At 45.4% G+C, this 22,625-nt stretch overlaps 1 protein-coding gene across 2 annotated transcripts in view; it reads left to right on the top strand.

Annotated features, from left to right (window-relative positions):
* Nucleotides 1–22,625, top strand: part of STK11 (serine/threonine kinase 11) — a 48,795-nt gene that overhangs the window by 6,323 nt on the left and 19,847 nt on the right. For both annotated transcript variants that reach the window (XM_080384630.1, XM_080384629.1), the window contains exons 2-7: nt 5,492–5,575; nt 9,394–9,483; nt 10,726–10,858; nt 11,292–11,428; nt 11,942–12,069; nt 19,714–19,771. In XM_080384630.1, coding sequence (XP_080240756.1) covers nt 5,492–5,575; nt 9,394–9,483; nt 10,726–10,858; nt 11,292–11,428; nt 11,942–12,069; nt 19,714–19,771 — 630 coding nt within the window. The remainder of the gene's footprint in view (nt 1–5,491; nt 5,576–9,393; nt 9,484–10,725; nt 10,859–11,291; nt 11,429–11,941; nt 12,070–19,713; nt 19,772–22,625) is intronic.

The raw sequence follows: 22,625 nt of genomic DNA, 5'->3' as shown, positions 1-22,625 counted from the left end.
AGTTGTTCATTGTGTAAGGACCAGATGAATGATTCTTGAGTCCCTTGTAGCAATTAGCAAGAATGGCATTAGTGGCTTTATGGTACATGCCAGAACTGGCATATGGAGCTGTTCTCTGTGCACGTCTCCCAGCCCTTCGCTGTGGCACCAGTGCTGCAGTGGAGCTATGCCAGTTCCTTGTGCCTGGCTCCTCAGTGCTGTTCGTAGAGAGTCTGAGATGGCCCACGGTTGTGCGCAGAGGAGTAAAGGGGTGGCTGAGGGTGAGCTTCTCCCAGGCTGAAGATGTCAGTGCAGACCTGCTACAAACCCACGTTTCTGACATGTGATCCAACCTGGTGGGTAACATGGAGAAGATTCACTGTCAATTGTCTCCAATAAAACCCCAAAAGCTTGGACCTGAGGAGGAACCTCGGGAACCCAAGGAAGGGAATGAATCTTTTGGCTGTATTGCTCGGTTTTCTTTAAGCAAAAATGGCTTTGGTGAAACTGAGGCTTGAAACAAGCTGTAGAAGGAATGCTAAATCTTAAGGTGAAGATGTGATTTTACTAGAATGGCCCAGGAAAGAATGTCTTTCCAGGCTGTCCTTCCAAAATTGTATAGCACGTGGTACAGGTAGGCAGTTTTGCTATATACAGTTCTGAGCACCACCACCCCCCTGTTATTTGCCAGAGCAAGGTACGTTGCTGGGGATTAATCTTAATCTGTCAGGATGATCTTAATGAGTCTGACAAAACCACATGGAAACCTTGAAGTTAGAAGATCTTTTTTCTTCTTCCTCTGAGACGGTTATAGTTTGAAGCGGGCCCTGTACTCTGCCAGCCTGTCTTGTCACACGCTTGAAATCTTTCTAGTTTAGAAAACAAGGAGCAGGATTCATAATGGAGACAACTCTAGCCAGGTAATAGTGGTGTTAAGTAGGGTGGGTGTGGAAGTGACTACCCCATAGCAGAAAGCACAGCCTGCCCCTTTGCTGGGCTTCTCCTCTGTGTTTGGGAAGAGGTCTGATCTCAAAAGCAGCTGTTGTGATTTAAATTTCATGTTAAATTGTAGGGGTAGCAAAAGGAGGCAAAGTTGCAGCAGCAGCTGGAAAAGGTATGCTTAAAATCTGAACCGGATTCACTAGGCTAGTGTGGGAAAGGCAGGAAGCCACCTTGCCTGGGTTGAGGGGAAAGGCAGCAAAACCACAGGCATGCAAATCCTCCTTTCCCTGCACTGTCAATTAAAATGCTGTTGTGCAGGCAAATTGCAAAGAAAGCAGTATGGGCTGGGGTGGGGGTTTTGTTGTTCATTTTGAAAAAAGTCAATTTAGGCACCTTCTGATGAGATGAGCACCTATGTTCGCTCGGTGAAGTTTGAAAACCAAAATGGAATTGGAGGTGACTGTGGTCTGGCTGTGTCTGTTCCTCAGTCATTCTAGAATGCAAGAGTAGCTAAAAATAGAAATAATCTTTCCTCTTGGAAATGGGCTGCTTGGCCTCTGCCCCAGAGGTGGGTGCACTTCACTGGCATTTTAGATTGGTTGACAAAGTCCTCCGGGGCGGGGTGGGGTGGGGGGAGAATCATTACAGAAATATGAAATATTTATTAGTTAAAGGTGGAAGGAATTAGCGTTTGTGCTTTCAAGCCGTATTACAGGGAATGAGCTGTTGGGATCAGGATTTTAAATGCGTTCCTAATATTGGAAGCTTTCTTTGCCTTCACAGCAAAGTAGTCTTATGTAAATAAGTATGTGTTCACTCCCTCTCTTCCTGGCTTGGTCTGAGCACGCAGCCCGTCTCCCTTCATTATGCAGAAACTTCTTAGACCAACACTTACGCTGGCTGCAGTTTCTATGCTAATTTAATCCACTTCAGCCTTTTGGTCATTACTATAATTAGAGTGGCTGCATCACTTTGCAAATCTGTCTGCCATTTAAACTAAACACTCTTCTGAGCTTTGCCTTGTTATCCTAGGTTTTTGTTTAGCTATCATTAAAAAAAAAAATCTTTTTAAGGCCGTTTAGGCCAGGCATTCTTCCTTTATCATAAACTTTGGTAGTGAAATGATTAATACCACTGCTCAGGGATCCTTAGAAGATCTTTAAGGAACCAGTAGCTGCTCCTTCAAAAAGCCTGTAAGATGCAAGATCTTTTTTAATCAGATGTGATGCGTCAACAAGCCTTTGTACTGGCCACAGCTTGTTATTAGAGGCTGGCTAATTGTGCAGGCAAGGGGTGATGGCTTTCTGAGCTTGGTGTGTCATGTGTTTGGGCAGAGGCTCTTGCTTCTGAAGCTGTGCTCTGAATTCCTGGTAATACTGCTTTCAAAAGTCCTACCTATTGAAATGTAACCATGTTTCTTAAAGCAACTTACTGAATGGCCAAAGAGAGAAGCTGGATAGAGGAGTTTTTATGCAGTTTAGCCCAAGCCCAGGACTGAACAGCAGAACAAAGAGCAGTATCTGTACTTCCAGACACTGACAGAACCACTCTGACCTGACTGTCCTGATCCTCCTGTTTCTCTTCACAGTTGGCATCTAGTGGGATTTTGCTGGCTGAGTTTAATGCAAAAGGTACTAGAATGTGGTTTGGGGCACAGTACAAAATCCCAAGAGACAGAGATGAAAACAGTTGATACAAGATGACATACAAGGGTCCATTTTCATAGCCAAGAGAATATGTCTCCTCGCTCATTTTTACATTCTTTACTCTCTGCAAACAGAGGATTCAATCCAGATCTAATCTGTTCAGTCAAGTTAGGGCTAAAGTTTGGAAGAAATGGACTTACTAGCTGGAACTTCTGTTTTTGACTCATTCTTCAGGCTAGTGTTGTAATTCTTAGGTTGGTTGCTTCACTTCTGAATTCTCCTGCAAGTTTCAGCTTTATTAAAGGGTTCTGTGAAACTGCCTCAGTAGTTTCCTACTGCATGTGAGTAACTTGATGGATTTTCAGGGTGATTTCTGTGCTAACTCTACTGAAAATACACTTAAACTGATCACACAAATGGATTAATGGACTGTCTGGCTCAGGGGTCTTTGGCTTGCCACCACAACACCAAACAGCTTGTATGCTGTATCTGGTGGTACTCGGGGGCAAGCAGCCTGTAGCTGTTAAACTGTGCATGACTTCCAAGCGGTTCCAAGTGTGGTTCATGCGGTGGGGAGGTCTCCCCTGGGCAGCCTGCCTCAGGAGCTGGAGGTGTGCTGAGGCAGAGTGTGGAGTTGCTGGGAGCCAGCCAAGGCCAGCTCTGCAGGAGCTGGTGGGACTGCTGGGAGGCCGTTGTCATCTGCCACTCGTGAATCGTATGGTGGGTTGGGTTGTATGGGACCTTAAAGACTATTCTAGCTCCGGCCCCTCTGCTGTGGACAGGGACACCTTCCACTAGCCCAGGTTGCTCCAAACCCTATCAAACCCAGCCTTGAACACTTCCAGGGATGGGTCATCCACAGCTTCCCTGGGCAACCTGTTCCACTGCATCACCACCCTCATAGTGAAGAATTTCTTCCTAATGCTAATCTAAATCTACCTTATTTCAGTTTAAAGCCATTCCCACTTGTCATATCACTCCATGCCCTTGTAAAAAGTCCCTCTCCAGTTTTCTTGTCGGCCCCTTTAGGTACTGGAAGGTCTCCCCAGACGCTTCTCTTCTCCAGGCTGAACAACAACTCTGGAGTTCTTCCATCCCTCAACTCCAACATCCATCACGCTTGTCTCCTGGCCACGGGAAGCTTTTGGTGCATGACTTTTTGGGTCAGGAATGTTGGAGATTCGCTGCCCCTTTGGCAGCCTTGGCACGTTGGCTGTTTTCCCTGTTTATAACCTCTCCTTGTTTTTCTGTACTTTATATGTTCTGTAGGAAATCATATTCTACTGAACAGTGCCTCTTCACACATTTCATGTGGTATAGTAAAATAGTTGCATTTGGTCATGTCTCTAGTAGATTAGCCAGTTTCTGATGTTTTTATATTTGTTTAAATAACTGATATCTGTTCACAGCTATCAGAAGTAACTGATTGTTAGGTATAGAAACATTTTTATTTTTTTTGCGAGTACTAATACTCAAGTTGCTTCCCAGTTAAATAATTGTTTAAAAATTGTGCTGAAATGTGCTATATACTGCGTTAGCTGCTCTGCCACATTTGGCACCGGGCACTGCCTGCCTGTGACAGCAGGAGCACACCTAACTGCATGATGCTGTATCGCACTGACATCTGTGGGGGTTGTTCCTGCTCACGATGCTGATTTAAAAACATACCCTGAAATGTGAAGACTGGAAGCCCGAGCAAATTTACTTCTGCTCTTGTAACTACAGATGATGCTTACATATAATGAAGCACGAAGTGCAAACATGAAAGGTTTGTCTTGGAAGTGACTGGCCTAGATATTACAGTAAACACCAATGTAGCACATCTCTAGGGCTTTAACCGAAGAGAGTGACAGTGAGCTAAGCTCCTAACAGTCCAGCATCATTTGAAAAGCTTCAGTTGGAGGGAAACTGATAAAGCCACACGTTTGGCACGCGGAGCAGCTTGGGGTAGGCTTTGACCTGCCTGAGCAGTTGATGGGGCAGCGATTCGGTTCCGCTGACACCTTGCCTGTAGTCACCACTAGCTTGATCGGGGAATAGTGAGGCACTTGCCCAGGCCATAGGGAAGGGTGTGAGCTGGAGAGGGGACTGCTGGGGACACTGTAACCCCCTCCTTATGGCTGGCAGGAGGAGGAGGAGGAGACAGCTTTGCTTGCTGCACCAGGCCCTTGCAAGTCCAGTGCTGGTGCTGCTTGTAGAGGCAGGGGGTTTGGAGAGTGTGTCCTTGGGTTGCTTTCTCTTTCTGTGCAGCCTGGTGTCCGAGGGTCTGGTGGGATCCCACCGGGAGCCGTTTTCTGTGTGTCAGCTCAGCATGACGTACCTCTGCCGATCAAGCTTGCTGTTCTCTTGCTCCTGCCTGCTTTGAATGGGGCTGTTTGGCTGTCAGCGTCCCACTGTTGATCAGTCAAATATTAAAGGGGAGCACTGCACAAATTTTACAGATAAAACCAGAATAAAGCTTACATGGGAGTGCAGAATAAAACTTTACATTAGCAGAAGTACCACAGCCTGTGTTGACTGGCACCAAAGCGTTGGCACAGGGCGTTTTTATCACCAGGTTCATGTCCAGCACAAAGGCACATTGCTCCTTGAGGATAGTTCTCCTGCTGTTGTTTATCAGTGGACTAAAACTCCTGTCTAGAGAAAAATTGACTGCCTGCGTAATGTTAACTGAAAAGGGTACTTGTTTATAGTCCTAGTTAGTGACCAGTAAGTATTTTCATGGTCTAACCTTGGACTAATGAATTCAGGAATACACAAGACCTTCTGTCAAACAGCATGCATAGGTAGCCTTAGGTGAAGCAGCTGGGATTAATATGGTTTGAAATGTCTTTAAAATCCCTGTGACTTAAAAAACATTAATTTTATCCTCGTAAGCAGGTAAGCTTTTTAAACATAACTTTTTTCTTTTTCTCTTCCTGCAGGGAAATTCAGCTCCTGCGACGATTACGGCACAAAAATGTTATCCAGTTGGTAGATGTATTATACAATGAAGAGAAGCAGAAAATATATCCTTTTTTTTTCCACACAGTTGTTAATAAGGTTTGAATTCGCATTGTTCTCCACGATAGTGCTGAATTGTTACAGTTCTGCTTTTTTTTAAGACCCTTTTGAATGTTTCTTAAGCTTAAAATGTCTTTCTCTGGTATTAAATATACCGCGTGTCTGGAGTGTTTTCCACACAAGTACATTTTCTTAAGTTTTCCAGCTTCCCAGCTGAGCAATGTGATATTGTCCCCAGGTTACAGATGCAGGGCTAGAGTAGGGAACAGCTGACCCTGAAATACTGTGTTTTGTTGTGTGACCTTCAGCAACTCAGAGATGAAAAAAGAACTGTGGATCTGGCATTTCTAGCCTCCCGTCCTAGCTGTGGCATGTTAGTGCTTTTTTTTCCTGAAGATGGGCCTTTTATCATCTCAGCTATGTGAAATCAATTTTTGTAATGCTTTTTTCTTTAAGTCCTTGGCAGTGGTGTAGATGTAGGGTTTTTTTCTTTCCCTCAAAAGAAGAAAAAAAAAATTACTCGTCGTCTGGCATCTGGATGCCTGCAACTCTCCCCTTTTGGAGGGTCTGTACTGCTGCAGTGCTGCCTTCTCTGTGGGCAGTTGCTATGCTTTGCTGCTGGTTATCCTTAACAAGATAGGATGAACTCCCAAGCCTCCCCTGGTTGTTGTTTGTGTGAAGGTCCCTTGTGATGGTGTTTTAAGTGACCTAAATCTTGTAACAGTCATGAGCGATTCAAAGCATATTGTTCCTGAGAGACCTACAGCCCAGCTTTTTGAGACGAAACTGTTCATTTCTTGAATCAAAGCTGTGGCTTGTGATCTTGGTGCACCTTTCAGACTTGAACATGTTATTCCGGTGCACTGCATCACCCAAGCACACATGGACACTAACCAACGTAGTTACGTGCCATAACTTGCGAGTGGGTGGCTGGATTTCTAAGGAGTCTGCCGCAGTTGGAGTGCACTTTGATTTCAATCAGTTTTTAAGTTTATTGAGCTGATTGCTGTAGTAAGTGTTGTAAATGGTTGCTTTTATTTTTGACAGTGTTTTCTGAATACTGTCTTCCAATTACAGTACTTCAGAAAATGCATAATTGTATGCCTTAAGTAGTGCTCTGCCACCAAATCATTAGTATAGCAAAAAAAAAAAGCATGACAACTTTTGGTTGTGTTTTGTAGCCTGAACAGACCGAAGAGACTGCAATTCAATTACTGTCTATAGAAAGATACCATTTAATTAATAAGAAGCTGGGCTGCTAAAGCAGAAGGATGGGGAAAAAGAGCCCGAGAGAGACCTCATGTGTTGGTAACAGGTGATGACAACCCAAAATGGTCCTTCAGAAATGTGACCTCTCTAAGCCGGGAAGCATGGTCCTTGCTTTATTTCCTGAACAGAAGCGTTTGAAAAAGAACAAACTGTTTTTCAGTACTTTCCCCTTGCAAGTGTAGGTTGACTTGACTGTTTTTTATCTTTTATCTGCTTCTACGCTCTTTGAAAGTTTGTTTCTAATCGGTGCTTATTCTGTGCACGTGAGCAGCATTAGCACTGGGGCTGCGAGCGGGAATTCATCCATGATCATGTTCTCGTTTAACTTTTCTCCAGGTTCTCGTTGGCACTTGCAGTGCCTGTGTGGCACATCCAAGGATGTGGCGGTAACAAACACTTGTGCCGTGGCATGGTAAACAGGCTTGGGAACAGATCCAGATGAAAAGTAACTTTCTCTTTCAGGCTGGCTTCTCTGGAGGTCAGTTCCCTTACTAGTTTCACTGCGTCATCGTGCAAATGTCTGTATTAGTGCCTTGCATGGAGCAATGCAAGGTGAAGGTTGAATGGGGTATAGAGGAGGGATGTCGGTCTCCCCCTTACTAATAAGAAAATGTCCTCATTTCCAGAATGAGTGTTGTGGCATTTGAAACTCAGCCTGTAGAAGAGGGAAGGGCTCTGTTCTCACCTGAGTTTTCTGTTGCTGATAGAAGTGAACTGCAGGCTTCAGCCATGTTTATACTTGGGAAGATAACTTACCTGCCTAGTCCAAAGCCTGCAATGATATTCTTTGGTAAAGGGAAAGCTGTGATGACTGGATTAAAAATATCAACTACATTTAGTATTTAATGGGCTGCTTTGATGACCTGCTGTGGCTGGGAATGCAGAGCTGCTGCTGAATGGAGAACTAATCCAGGCAGAAAATAAACCCAGTTCAATAAGCAGCATCCCAGCTGACACCATCTCTGACAGCTTCTGTTACCAGTATGTGCAGTTGTGCGTGGGAGCAGAACCCTATTGATTAGAAGAATTGAGAGCCTCGGTCGTCTTGGGGCAGCTGTAATAGATCTGCCCCAGCCTGAAAGTTTGTACTCTAATCTGGCTGATGGACCAGAGATGGATCAGTTACAAAAGGAGGGGTGAAAAACAGTCTGGCAGCTAATGAAACCAAAATCAGGCTGTCCTTTGTAGATGAGAACAAGAGCTGGGTTTTGCTTCCCAGGAGCTACTCTATGTAATCTGCTGTTAGTATTACTATCTTGAAGGTGGGAAAGTTGATGTCTTCCACATTACTGTAAGTATTTCGCAGATTTTTTCCAGAGTAAGAAACAGTAGGAATGAATTTTGGGAGCTCTTTCTTCTGTTCTTGCTTCTTCTGATCTACTGGGTGGCATCGTAAAATCTTACAGTATTTTAGCATCCCTCTGAAGAGCAGCTCACATAGGGAATGTAACGTGATTTTTAATGGGTTTGCACAGTGTTTTGAGCTCCTGGATAGAATGCGCTGCAAAAGGGGAACGCAGTCTTTAGCACAGATCCCACTTAAAGCACAGGTCATCTCTTTAGCCTCTCCTGCCTCAAGAGTTAAGATGGCATCCTGGGACATAAGCAACTTATTTTAGGCTTAGGTTAAGAAGGCATCTGCCAGGAATAATTAGAGTGACCAAAGAAATGCTTTGTGTTACTGGAGAACATGCATGGGCTTCTTGGCAATCAGTGCTTGTCTCAGCTCTTTATCTTGAAGGTGCACTCCCTTGGCGATGCCACCAGATGTCTCAGGGTCCGTCCTTGCTGGCCCCTCTGGGCTCACGTCTGCCTTAAAAGCTCAGGGAGGCGAGGAAAACAAAGGCAATTATTGCTTTAGGGGGTTGTGTCATTAAGGAGATGTAAACTAGAATAAGCTGCAAGGGAACAAATGCTAAAAAGTGCCACCAGTTCTTGGCATTCTGTTCTAATTTTCATGCATGCGGTTTTGAAAAAGCTTCCCAGCTCTCTAGGGGTCCTTTCTCCTGCTACTGAAGTACTGCCATGGGGATGGGGGTAAGCAGTGGCTGTTAGTGCATACAGCCGTATCATTTTGAGAGAGGAAATGAAGAATAACAGAAACTTCGGGGAAGGTGATGGGAACTCACTGTCATGTCAAGTGCAGAACAACTAAGGTGTTGGGAGAATACACTGCAGCTCTTCTGCCAGGGCTTTCTTAATTTTTTTGTAGCCACTTTAGACCATTACCCTATTTCTGTCCCACTTGTGAGATCTCTAACTTAATTTCTGTGGAGTTTGCATCCCGCTTTGGGTCTGATCACGGAGCTGCAGCTGGTCATTAAGCAGGAGAATTTTCCTGTGGGTTCTTTGCCACCTTCTGTTAGAGTTGGAGGAAGGCAGCTACCTTGGCAAGTGCCCCACCACTCGGGCTCTAGCTTTCCAGTGTCTGTAGACCAGTAACAGGTCTGTCTGTGCAGCAGCCGTCCAGTTGCACTGGAACAGGGCTGCAGTCCTCACACAGCGTTTGCCTGAGAAGTGTTTAACCTTGAAGTTTCCTTAACTCTGCCTTCACGTATATGGTGATGGAGTACTGTGTGTGTGGGATGCAGGAAATGCTGGACAGTGTCCCAGAAAAGAGGTTTCCAGTTTTTCAGGCTCACGGGTAAGTACAGCTTTGTTCCTTAGGCTGCGTTAGCCTCTCACCACTGTGCTGTCTTGAATTCAAGAGCACGTTCAACCGTGTTGCTTAGACTGCTGGCTACACTTTAGAGTAAACCAGGCTTTGTGTAATAACTGCATCTCTTACATCCATAGAACAAATGAAAAACTGATGAAGTGGGGGCAGGGATAGCACTTAGATTCTGGGAAGCGAAAACATCTTTGTATTGAATTTTCTGTTACTTTTTGGTTTACTTCATGAGATGAATGGTTTACTTCATGAGAGACCTGGCCCCTTTCCTACAGCTCTGCCATTCAGCGAAGATGGGTGCAGGGGAGGAATCTGTAAGGACTCTTGCCCTGCCTAAATGGAAGCAAACCATACAGTTCAGCGTCAGAAGAGAGACTAAAGGTCTTTGGATGGATTAAGGATTGACAATATATCCAGCATGATCTGTTAGCTTGTTTAGTTAGTAGACAGGATAAGCTGAAGCCCCTTTCACTCTGCAAGTAAAGTAACCTTAGAATTCTGGAAGTAGATGCAGGAAGATTGTCATGTGTATCAAATCAGTGTAGATTAGCAAATCTGTGGTAACTATACAATTTTATGGTCTTACTTTCCCATTTTGTTTAAAAAGATCTTTGAGATTGCAGATGGCTTAAGTGAAATACAGGCACATTAAGTCAAGTAGTATTTCTGGATATTACGAAATAAAAAACATGCATGCACCATTGTTGCCAGGCTGTCAGTGTGCAATGCTTGTTATGTTCTGGTAACGGCTTGCCAATAATCTCTGACCATAAGTGCAGTGAAAGGCTCCTTTCTACTGGCTAAAGGAAACTTTTCCCACCCCCTGTTAGAGCAGACTGTGCCACTGAAAGAGCATCTTTTGCTGGCTTAACTTAGCCTAGACTACAGCAGGTGTCAGGATTAACTGTCAGGTCTGTGTCAGTGTGGTGCTCAGCCTTAGAAAATACACAGAGGTGTGAAGAGGGCTTTGGAGTGGAGGAGCCTGGAGTCTGAGGTGGTTAACACAGTGCTGCAGAGCTCCAACAGGTAACTTCTGACTTTGTCAGAAGATGAAATGCCGTTTCGTACAGACCACGGTTCAATTTCAGGTTCCTCATCAAATGTAAATGTATTTCTGACACGTTTCCAATAACAGCACTCTTTGCTTTATGTTTATCAGTAGTTCTTAGTCTATGGAAGTGCTTGGCTTTTTTTCCTCTTAACTCTTTCTTGCAGGTACTTTTGTCAGCTTATAGACGGCTTAGAATACTTGCACAGCCAAGGGATTGTCCACAAGGATATAAAACCGGGGAACCTCCTGCTAACAACCAATGGGACGCTAAAAATATCCGATTTAGGCGTAGCAGAGGTATGTGGGAAGTGTGACATTCCAGGTTTAGGTCACCTTTGTGGTGTTGATTGACTTATTGTGCTTTTATTCTGTTGAACTTGCAGAGTGCTCTAGAGTGACTCTGAATATGTATTGCAACTGGCAAAACACTTTTGTTAACAGCAGCACAAAACTTCCATCCTGGAAGCGTGCAGAGGAAGGCCACAATCTCAGACAAACCCAAAAATGTGGTGAAATGGGGATAAGCTATATAACCTTATCCTTCTTACTATATGAAGGCTGTCTCAGCTAGGTAGGAGAGGTGCAAGAGGTGTAGTGGCATGTTCTCATGATACGTAAGTAGATGTTCAGTGGCAGAGTTTTCCTGTTTTGGTTCCCAGGTGAAACTTTTCTAACAGTTACAATTTGCTTGCCTTGGAAGTTTGAAACTAATCTGTCTCTTCTACTGCAGGCATTGCATCCGTTTGCAGAGGATGACACGTGCAGAACGAGCCAAGGGTCGCCAGCATTCCAGCCACCAGAAATTGCCAATGGCCTTGACACCTTTTCAGGCTTTAAAGTAGACATCTGGTCCGCAGGGGTCACACTGTAAGTGCCCATCCAGCACTCCGGAATCGCAATAAAAAAAATTATAAGCCCCCAGATAGCTCAGTCTTGTGCATCTGCTGTCATCGCTGCTCTTCTGTATGTTTTGGGGAGGGGCAGGGAGGGTGTATGTCTGTTGGTCCCTCCTTCGGAGGAGTTTATGTTCCCCAAAGTCCTTGTAATTCTGAAGAAAGCAATCTTTACTTTCAGTGAGCCAGCCATTTCTCAGCATCCGAGATGCACAGCTACTGCAATAATAGAGACCACAGATATCTCCAGTATTTATTTTTAAGTTTCTTCTACCCAGCTTGTCAGGGAAATGTCCTGGTGGTTTTGACTCCTGTGAATGAAGAGGCTGTGATGAAGGAAGGCTAAGTTTAAAGAGGCGTTCCAAATGCTGTCAAATATTCGTCTTTTAGTTTCCTCTTGGCTTCTCTTGGTTTACGTAGTCACATAAGAACTGAAGACCTGTTTTGTGAGCTTTATCTTATACAGCTTCTCCTTCTGCCTTTACAGATACAACATTACAACGGGTCTATACCCTTTTGAAGGGGATAATATCTATAAATTATTTGAAAACATCGGGAAAGGTGATTACACAATTCCAGAGGATTGTGGTCCTCCACTCTCAGACTTACTGAGAGGTGAGTCTCCCAACTGTCTCTAAAAGGGTAAAATTTATAGATGCCGCAAATGCTCAGCTTGCATAGTGCCGGGGAGAGCTTCATTCCAAGTATCCTGTGAAGATACAGGATCCTATTAGAAAGGGAGGTTGTGCTTATGAACCTCATAAGACTTTGAGAGATCTTTAAAACTGGTGTTTTCATGAGATACCGTAAACCCTACGTGGCTTGCAGTCACTACTCTATAAAGAGTTGGTTCTTGCATTATGTTTCTTGTGTTCCAAGAAGCTTTTAAATCTAAAGGCAAAGCCCACAAGAAGTTAAATTTAAAATGGCATCACAGCACTGATGCAGGTTTTGTAAGTGAGAACACTCAAATTCCTTGTCTGAGCTTTCTGTGATGAGGAATAGTGAGTACTCGGGTTCTACTGTCCTTCCTCATCAGCCTCTGCTCTGAATTTCTGTGCTGCAGTCCTGGCTGTTGCCTCCTTCCCCCCAGATTTAGAGTTGCAAGGATACTGGAGCAAAGTGACTGCTGCCCACTCTCACAACAGGGCTGTGGTGGAAGCAGGAGTAGCGCTTTCTCGGTAGAAGCAGCTTGTGGGTTTTGTTTGGGGGGGTTTGTTCCTGTCACTTACAGCAATAGTTTGAGGTTTAGCGTTGAACAGTCTCTACTTTTGCAAGCTGAATGGTCAGGGCAGCAGTTACGCTGTGCGTAGCAGCCTGCTTGGTGATGCGCATTTGGCAGCAGATGGGATATGATTTGAAGACATGGGAGATGCTGACCAGAGTTCATGCTGCTTTAACTGGCAGTGGAACAGCCAGGTGTGGTAGTGGCCCCCAGCCCTCAGCTTGGGCTTGCTTCTCCTTCATTGTTTCCAGCTGTTTGTGAAAGATCAGACCTCAAATATGAAATGACGCTGCCTTGTTTCAAGTGTATTTTTCTGGTTTTTGTGCTACACGGGGTTAAGAAGTTAGTGTGGGTGAAGGGCTGTGGGTCACTGAGCAAACCAAGTCGGTTTGCCCTCCTCCCATTAGCAGGTTTGCTCATACTATGTGTGTTATTGCTAAACCGAGGGGTTGTGTACTGTGCCGTGTCCTCTGTGTGGTCACGGTGCTGTTGCAGTTTGTGGCTAGCCAAAAGGTTCACGACTCCAAAGCGGTTTATGGCTGCACTTCATGCTAGAAACGGCAGCAGTTTTGCCTCGGCAGGAAGGGCTGCGCTGCCCGTGGGCTCCTGGCCTTTCCGTGGATGGTCACAAGGAGCTGCAGCTCCAGCCTGGCACCACTTTCTCGCCCCATCGGGTCACACCGCAGCCTGGTGCGGTGCTAGCGATGCCGGTGTCCTCACACGGTGCCAGCTGCCTGCCCGGTGCAGTGCCAGGGACACGAGCATCTTCACGCAGTGCTGGCTGTGTGCCCAGTGTGGCGTTGGCGACTTGAGCATCCTCGCCGTGGAGCCAGAGGCAGGCATCCTCATTCGGTGCCGGCTGCGTGCCGGGCGGCGGCAGGTGGTGCTGTCTGTCCGAGCTGTGCCTGCTGCTGCCTCCAGCAGGGCTCCCCGCAGCCCCCCGCTGCCGAGGAGGTGGCAGACCCCCTGCAGTCCTACTCATAGGAGACTATTTTAGCTTATCTGGCACCACGCCGGTAAGTTATTTCCATGTGTTTCAGAAAGCATTAACTAGCGTTAACAGCTTTCGGAAAGCATTACATAAGGCATAGCTTCAAATTGCACTCAGCGCAGCTGGTATCTTGGCCGTTCTGCTGAGACTAATGTGGCTACTGCTCACAGCCCAGCACTTTGACTGATGTGTGTTTCATGTTGGATCTGCCTGCCCCAGGGAACGATGTCCTGATCTACGTGTGGTGTTTGATTTGCGAATGCTGACTCAAAACATAGCCCTTTTTATGAGCTTGGGAATTGCCCAAATGGAGTAAATCCAGTAGTCCGTCTAGACTGGCAGCCAGTCTTCTAAAGCATCCAGCAGAAATCATTTGAGGTTTGTGATAAGCCTCTCAGCTGCACTTAGTGTTGTCCCCCAGGGAAAATGAGTGTGGCAGTTGTTTCTCTTTTCTTGTCCTGAGGATATTGGTAGCTTAAAATCTTATGCTTCATTATCAGAATAACTCCCATTTTAAGTTCTCTTTCCATCCCTTGTATGAGACCTGGAGTCAGAATTTCTTTCTTTTCTTTCTGCCTCATTTTAAACAGAGGAGCCCTCGCACCTAATGCCCTTTGTCCATCTCTTACAGCCTCAGTTGCCTCGTTCATCCTAGCAGCTGTCTGTCTTCATCCCTTCTGTGTTTGGATACTACAGAGATGCAAGTCGAGTGTGTTCCATAGGCAGAGGAGCTTGCCTGGGAGGAGATATCTGTGTGTCTCTTACCAATTTGACCCTTTCTTCCAGGGCAGTGGGATGCCCTAAGGATTCTTCTTTCTGTCCTCCCTCCATCTCACCTGAGAGCACTCTCCCACCCCTCATCTTGTCATATGTACCTGTTAAGCAGTAAAAGCTGGCAAAAGCTTCTAATATTCCCCTTGTTTGGTTTGACACACTTTTTCTAGTGCTTAGAGTAGCTGGCAGACCTGAGGTGATTGAATTAAGGAGTGGAATTGCTGCGGCTCGCTCCACTCTGGAGGCCTGAGCACCTCCACAGCCTGGCAGATAACAAAGCATCTGCTGCAGATGAGGGCTGAGCCTTGCAGTGGTGATACTACGTAGCTATGGTGACAAAACCTGAATGCTTTATTTAGTTCATGCTTTTCCACCAGAACATCTGCATTTCCTGGTAGGTGCCTGCTACTTCTGCAGCAGGCTGAAACTGAATCGAAAGCCTGCAGATCAGATATTGTCAATGACTGGCTGATGCTTTCGTATGAGCAGCACAGACACCCACAGCTCAGCTCTATCTCACTAGAGACTTTGTTTTGCCTTTGCATTGCTTTTAAAAGACTTTTAAAGTACTCTGCAGTGCTGCAAGCATTTGTTCTGGTTTTCTTGTAAGGAAGAATTCAGCATGTTGCAGAGTGCTTATTTGCTCTCTGGCTAGAAGTGCTGTGTTGACCAGAATACCAGTCTAGCTGTGAAGCAAACACTAGCATGCACTTTTTAAGGTTGGGGTTTTTTTTTCCTGTTCTTTTGTTGACTACTTTTGTAGTGGGTTTTTACTTTTTCTTCCCCTTGAGCTTGTTTTTCTTTGTTCCTCTTTCCAGAAGAAGTGGAGTTTAGAGGACTTAAAGCTTCTGCAGTATTTGAGTTGTAAAGAGACTTGCATGACTGTATTTCAACAGATTAGTTGGGATGCTGTTCCTCTTTTTGTCTCCCTAATCAGGGATGAAGCTTTATTTATACTCTTCACTGAGGGAGAGAAGGGCTAGTACTGTTCTGGCTTTTGTGTGTGCAGTCAGTAAAGATGTGTCAGAGTGGAAGCATTTATAAATAGCCATAAGGTTCTTCTGTCACCATCTGCACATGACTTATCAACTTGTAGGCAATTTGTTTCTGGACAAGAAAAATGCACAAGGTCAGCTTTTCTTCTTCCTTTTCTAATGTACTTTTACTGAAAGATAAAGCTCTGAGACTGCAGTCTCTGCATTAGACGTCTAGATTGACTTCCAGGCTCTGCTACAGACTTTGACCTGGAACAAGTTAGTTTGTCAGAGTTCTGTTTTCTCACTTTTGTGTAACCACCGTGACCTTTCATTACAGGAGTGGTGAGAGGATGTGCATTCTGATGGCAGTGGGATGCTTTAATTCTGTTAGAAGCAGGGAGTCCCTGGATCCAACTGGTGTCTATAACCCATCCAGTGGCAAACCTTCTGCACTTGTTTGATCAAAGACTCAAGGTTTGCCTGCAGAGGGAGTTTCTGATCAGAACTCCAGGCTGTGCTTGCAGAGGATGAAGGAGAGAGGAAAAGTCCTGTCTCATTTTACCAATTGGACTTACACTGCTTTTATATCGGTTCTTTTAAATGTTGATCTGAGTTGGAGGCTCTGAAGTGAAATCCAGGTGGAGTTCATTAACTCTTGCTGTTAGATTTCTTCCTTCTCAAACAACATAGCTAAGGTTGTGCTGTCTGCTGAAAGCGAGATATTCTACCAGATGATATAATGCTGTGCTTGCTCAGCATTATTGAAGTGTGTGGGCTGGAGTCTGTAAGGAGCTCAAGATGGATTCATGGTCTCCAGTTTCTGGATTGCCACTTGACATGATTTGGAGGGGGTTTGAGACTACTGGTGTGCTGTGATGAACACAATATCCCATGTACGGGCATAGTGAATCCTGAAATACCACGGGAGCAGAGGTTTGTAACGTAGGCATCCTCATGAAGAATTGCCCTGTTACACTGTGTCTCATCTCTAATCACAGATAAACTCCATGGAAATCTTTACCGTAAATGGTAGAGAGTATGTGTGGTTACTGTGGGCAGACACTTAGGTGACTTGACTGGTGAATAGTACATGATGTTGTGTCTTGATGAAGTCTCTTTTCAGTACAAGACTTCAGCCACAGAGCTGCCATGGGTGAGTCACAGAGCTGAATGCATGAACATACATTTTTAGTGCTTGGACCTTCTGCTTTCCTTCAAACGTTGCCCAAAATACAGTCCTTCTTCATTAAAGTAAATTTCTTCTTGGTCAGTTATAATCTTGCAACTCTTTTTCTGCAGCACCCTAGTGAAATGAATCCCAATCTGAAAGTGCAAGAGCCTTGAGGAAATCCCACTGTACTTCACATTCCTGTGAAGAGTTTCTAGTTGTATCTGCTTGGATGTGCAGCAGCTTATCCTGACCTTGATGATAACATGCTGGATTCCAAAACAGTCTTGAAATAAATAAAGGCGGGGGGGGGGGGGGGGGGATGATGTCCTGACTTACCTGTTTCTGACTACATTAATAAGGTAACCTAGCCAGTTCTTGCTTTGGTGTCCCCTAGACTTCATGTAAGATCTTTCTGCAGTCCTATTTCTTCTTTTTTTTTTCCCCTTTTAAAAAAAAGCCAACACATTTGTGCAGCTCAGCTGTGAAACTACTGCCTAATAACCTTATTAATAGGTTATTTAATTAGGTGTGGGATTTTTTTTTCTCTGAACCACCTTCCTGTCTTGTTTCTCTTCTTGTAAGGTGAGGCGAAATTCCATCAAAGCAGGAGAAGATTCCTTTACTGCAAGGGAGGTTGGGTGCTCGAACAGGTTGCATAGGAGGGTTGTAGAGTTTCCTTCCCTGGAGGTGTTTGAAACCCAGCTGGACATGGTCCTGGGCAAGCTGACCCTGCTTAGAGCAAGAGTTTTGCACGAGGTGATCTCCAGAGGTCCCTTCCAACCTCAGGTGGTCTGTGATTCTGAGAAGGCTGCAGGGACTGCTAGGGATGCATGCTGGAGTACAAAAGAAAGGAGGAATGTGCATTGCAAGGACCCTTGTTGCGGAGAAAGGCCCTGATAAAGGCTGTGTTCAGTGTTAAACTAATTTATTATTTATTTTTTTTTAACTGTAGGAGTGTTTGTTTTGTAGTACTCTCTGAAAAAAGAAGGGCTTTCTCCAGCATCAGTTCATTAACAGTGGATAAAGTGAGGAAACAACTTGGAATTAGCCCTGCAAAAGCTATGTATCTTGCATTACAAGCATTGCAGCACCTTGCAGCAAGATTCAGGATCAAATCCATTCTCTGCTGAAGGTGGTTCAACTGTACCTTCCCTTCTCTCACCCTTACTGTGAAACCATCTCAAAATACCCTTTCAGTGGTGTTCCTCAGTAACAGACCTAGCAGCTGAGCTGTTCGGCTTTTGGCACTCACTGGCATTAATCACCTCCTGCCACACACGGGTTTGGTCTGGAGCTGCTGGTTGCTTGTTTCTGGGGCTCTGGCCTATTCAGGGGAGAAGATACCAGATATAAGGAACTAGGGTCAAGGTTCAGAGTTCTTGAGCAGGGAGCTGTTGCTGTAGCTCCAGTTGAGCTCAGCCATGTACCCCTAACATAGCCAAGTGGTGGTTTTTATGGTCTCAACAAGGCAAGTACAAATTTCTGGTGTGCTCTGTCTAAATTGCTCTGAAGAATTGGGCTCTAAAGATCCCAGTGCCTTGAGTTTGAGGCCAGATGCCTCTGATGCACTTGACCTTCTCTAACCTGGAGAGGTCTTCCCATGTTTCTTTGACCTCCTTCATGGTGATGTCATGTCGATCAGTAGTGACTCCATCTGCCTTAAAGCTATTGGTGCTGTCATCAGCACTGATAAACCTTTATGAATTGCCATGGTAAACTGTACTTCGGTTTCTGGGGGGGAAAACTTCGGTCCTTCCACCCTGTACCTTTTCTGTGCCCATATTTGTTACTGTTAGTAATGTGATACAAACTGAACTGGCAAGGAAGATGTTCTGGATCAGCTTTTTTTTAATCACATGTACTGTTAGTGATTTATCTCTTCCGTTGGCTTTGGTCAACAGTATTGCACAAACTTGTCTGTGAGGCCCTTGCAACTTCTTATTTGAACTGCAACGTCTCTTTCCAGCCCTCCCTTCATAAATGTCCATCCAAATGTATCTCCCATCCTTGTGTTTTTCACAGTGTCCTTGTACTGGCTCTCACCAGCACTCCGCACTGTTTGCTCCTTGTCCTGATGTTAACTCCTGTTTGACACTGTTCTGCTTCCTAGCCTTTCTTTTCTTCTGGTTGCTGGAGACGAGGTCCTGTTCTCCCACCTCTTTCCAAAACCTTCCTCTTTGTGCTGCCTGTGCAAGACTCCAACGGTGCTAGTGCTTTAAGAGCAACAAGGAGATAGCATCCAGTAAAAGCAAAACTCCTTGTAACGTACAGCAGTGAGACTTTGTTAGACAAATATATTCTTGGAACCTTCATTGGAGAAATCTTGGTTGCTGCTGCATGAGACTTGTTAGGTCACGTTGGGGCTAGTTTCTGGAGAATATGGCAAAATTTGCCACTTCCCTTCTGTTGAGTTGTGAAGCTTTTTAAAGGCAGTAGAGCAGAGTGGGCATCTCATGAATCTAAGGAATCCACCTCCCTCTCTCCTAGAGAGAATACAGATAAGCTACTTTTCCTCTCCCCCACTCTCTTCTCACCCCCACCCCAGTTGTCTTAGCAGATGATGCCAGAAATCAAACTCCTGGCTAGGGCAAAAGGATGGACAGTAGGATTATTTTTTTTGTCAGTTCTCCTCATCTGTATTTCCAGAGTAGAATTTCACTAGACTAGAATTTCTGGGATGCTGAGCAACTGGATAGATGCTGTGCCTAAGGCTTTGGCTCTTCCATGGAGAAAGTTCAATAGCATTATCTATGAAATGCAAAGTCTTGATGTTCTTTGCCTGAAAACATACTTGGACATATGATCCAGGGCTGTGCAAGCCTCTGTCCCTGCAGCGTGGAGGAGGAAAAGGTCATATCCACTTTGCAGGTGGGAAGACTGAGGAAGGAGACTTGATCAGGTAGTCAGCAATCGAGTTGGGATTTTGTGCTGAGCTTCCTGTGACCAATGCAGCATATTCTTCCTGGAGGTAAAGGCTTCCTAAGCTGCCAGGAGGACTGGACACACCAGTTGCTGTTGTGGGGAGGGAGGTGGGAGGGAAGGGTAGAGCTTTATGCTTCCTGTCTTCAACTTGGCTGAGAGCATCTGTGATCACACCTGGACTTTTTTTCCTTCTTTTCAGGGATGCTTGAATACGACCCAGCCAAGAGATTTTCAATACAGCAGATAAGGCAGCACAAGTGAGTGTTCAGCTTCTTCCTATTAGTCATTCTCTTTCTGCTTCTTATGCTAATGTACCTGTGCTATTGCTCTCAACTCATTTTTCCTTTTGACAGCAGACACATGGAAGTCACTAGATACCCTTCCTCCAGCTCTGCTAGAGCCCTGGCAACCCCTACTTGGCTTTTTTTCCTCCTATTAGAGCATCCGGTTAAAACATTTGAATTGCTAACTGGTAAATGATGAATATGTTGAAAATATGTTCCTAGCATGACTGGTTCTTGATAATTAAGGGTTCTGGATATTTTTTTCAGAGGTTAGCTAGTAATAATGGAGCAGAAGAACAGGGGTTCCTTAGAGCTGGGTTATTGAACTAGGACTGTTTAGTACTGTGTGTTAGTTCTGGTTTTCTGGACAGTCTGGTGACAGAAATATCCCTTGGTATTTGCTCCATATGGAATCAGTATGTAAAGAAGTGTTCCAGGACAATAGGAATTTTTTTTTCTTTCTCTTTAATGTCATACTCCTCCCTCCCCCGTATCCTGCCCCTTTATCCTTGCCATTGTCTGGGGGGGGGGAGGCCCCGTTATCTCTGAGGATTTTTTTTTTTTTCTTAAAGGATCTGTTTGAACACGCTGCCTCTGAGCAGAGATTTCCTGGGCGGATAAAAGTACAAGAACAAAAAGCATCATAAGGATGCTTCATTGCGGAGGCTGCATTAGCTTATCTCCTATTTGAATAGGAAGTGCTTCTGAGGACAGGCAGAGCTGCCTGCTGGACTGCAGCTGCTCGGCAGAGGTCCTGCCTACAAGCTTGCCCAGAAAGCTTTTGGGAACCTTGTAAAAACAAGACTCTGATCCTGGAAGGTGATGGGGCCTGCTCTGTGCTGCCTTGCAGGCAGGAAAAGCACTCTTTTCTTGTTGTCTCTGGAAAAAAAAAACGGGCGGTGGTAGCCATGTGCTGTCAGATGATGATCCCTGGTAGATGTTATGGCATGGGAGGCATCTGCAGGAGCCACAGAACAAAACCTGACAGGCTTGAACTGCACTAGCGTTCTGCAGAGGAGCAACTGCAACCTACCCCTGGCAAAGATCAAAGAGGCTGGGGAGGCAGGTCTTATGGAGCTGCCTGGTCAATTAATTAAGCAGTCGGGCTGACTCTTTTAATAGTAGCCAAGCACTGTGCATTGCTTGTTTCACTGGGTCTGGGAGATGATGGGAGCAGGCATTTGCTTTTCAAGCCTGCCTTGCCTTGTGCACATGCCTCCCAGTAATAGTGGGCCATAAAAGAGACTGCTCGGGGCTGGCCTCTTAAATGCTGCCTGGCATTTAAAGCACCATATAGAGCTGGTCTTCGAAACAATAGCTCCTGCTGTTCCTGACTGTCCTCCCCTCTACCACTGAGGACTAGAGTGCTTCAAGCCAGACAGCAAAGGACTGTATGCTTTTGTACTTCGTAATGAAGCAGTTCTCCTGTTCATTACAGCTAGTGCTAGGGCGGTGATCAGCTTGCCGGGCAGTCAAACCGATGCTTTGTCAGTGAGCACTGTAAAGGAGCATGGCAGGAATTAACTCAATGGAGTAATTAGTAGGTGTTGAGAAAAGTGCTTTCTTTCCTATCGATGCTGTGGGTGCAAAGGCTGCGGGTGAACTGCCCCGAAGCTTGGGGCGGCGTAGCTGGCTCTCGTGTGTCACTGTCTGCGAGGTATTTGAGCTAGTTATCCAACTCTGTATACTTGATTTTATACTTCTCCTGTGTGGCAGGGAGTTTTTGTGTCAGCTTTGCCCAGCTGGAAGCAAAGAGGTTTCTCTAGAGAATCTGCCTGTAGTTAGAAAGCAGGAGAAACTGGAGCACCCTTCTGGCATGGAGGGCAGTCGCAAATCTCCCGTGCTGTGTCGGCACAGCCTGCCCTCTAATCGGGCACAGCTGCTGGTGGTGAGGCTTTTCATCTCATAGCCCTGAGAGGGGCTGAAGAAAGACTCTACCTGCAAACACAGGAGCATTTCCAGGGCTTAGTCCCTTATTAGTTTTCTGTGAGCTTAGCCAGTGCTTCTTAACAGGCTTTTCTTCCCTATTAGTAATTGCCTCCTTCCTCCTGCTGTGGCATCCTAGTAATTACATCAAGCACAGCAGAGCTTGCAGCCTTGGGCTTTGGATGTGTCTGTCCATCTCCTTTTTGTGGAGTAGCATTGTGTGAAAGAATCCAGCGTTTGGTTCTCCTGGCTGTTCTTTAAATAGAAGAGAAGCTTAGCCCTGACCCTGATTTCGAAAATTTAAGTTGAACAAAGCAATCGGAAGGACAGCAGGTAGCCATTCAGATATTGTCAGAGGGTTTTTGGAAAGCATTTTAGTAGGAAAAGTCTTGATTTCTAGAATCCTTAGATTTCTAGTGTATGTGGGAGTAATAGTCATTAATGATTTCGGGTTTCTCCACACTCCTCCCACAAAAGCATGTGTTAAGGCACAGGAACTAGACTATAGAGACATCAAGCGACTTACCCGGGCTGCCCTGCTGAGATGGAGACTGGCTCAAACCAGAATTACCCGGTGCCTTTCCGTGCTGCTGGAAGTCTCCTTTTATGTCTTTGAGCTGATGTTACTGGTGCCTTGCTCATATGGAGAGCTGGGATTATCAAAGTGCACTGAAAATCAACAGGAATAGCCCCTGTGTCCTGGGCAGCGTTTTTTTGCGGTAGAGCCAAACGCTGCTAGACCAGGCTCGTGCCAGCACAACAGCAAGCAGCTGTGTTCCCCTGTCCTGCAGGGAAGGGTGCTCCCAAGGAAAGCATCACAGAGCGGGTGTCCTGTGGCCATGGAGCTGCTGGGCACTCGGCATCCAGCCAGAGCTGGCTAAACAGCTCGCGTGGCACCTTC

Source organism: Falco punctatus (genome assembly GCF_963210335.1).
Source record: "Falco punctatus genome assembly, chromosome: 4".
NCBI classification, from domain to species: domain Eukaryota; kingdom Metazoa; phylum Chordata; class Aves; order Falconiformes; family Falconidae; genus Falco; species Falco punctatus.
This window is presented reverse-complemented; position numbering and strand designations above follow the sequence as displayed.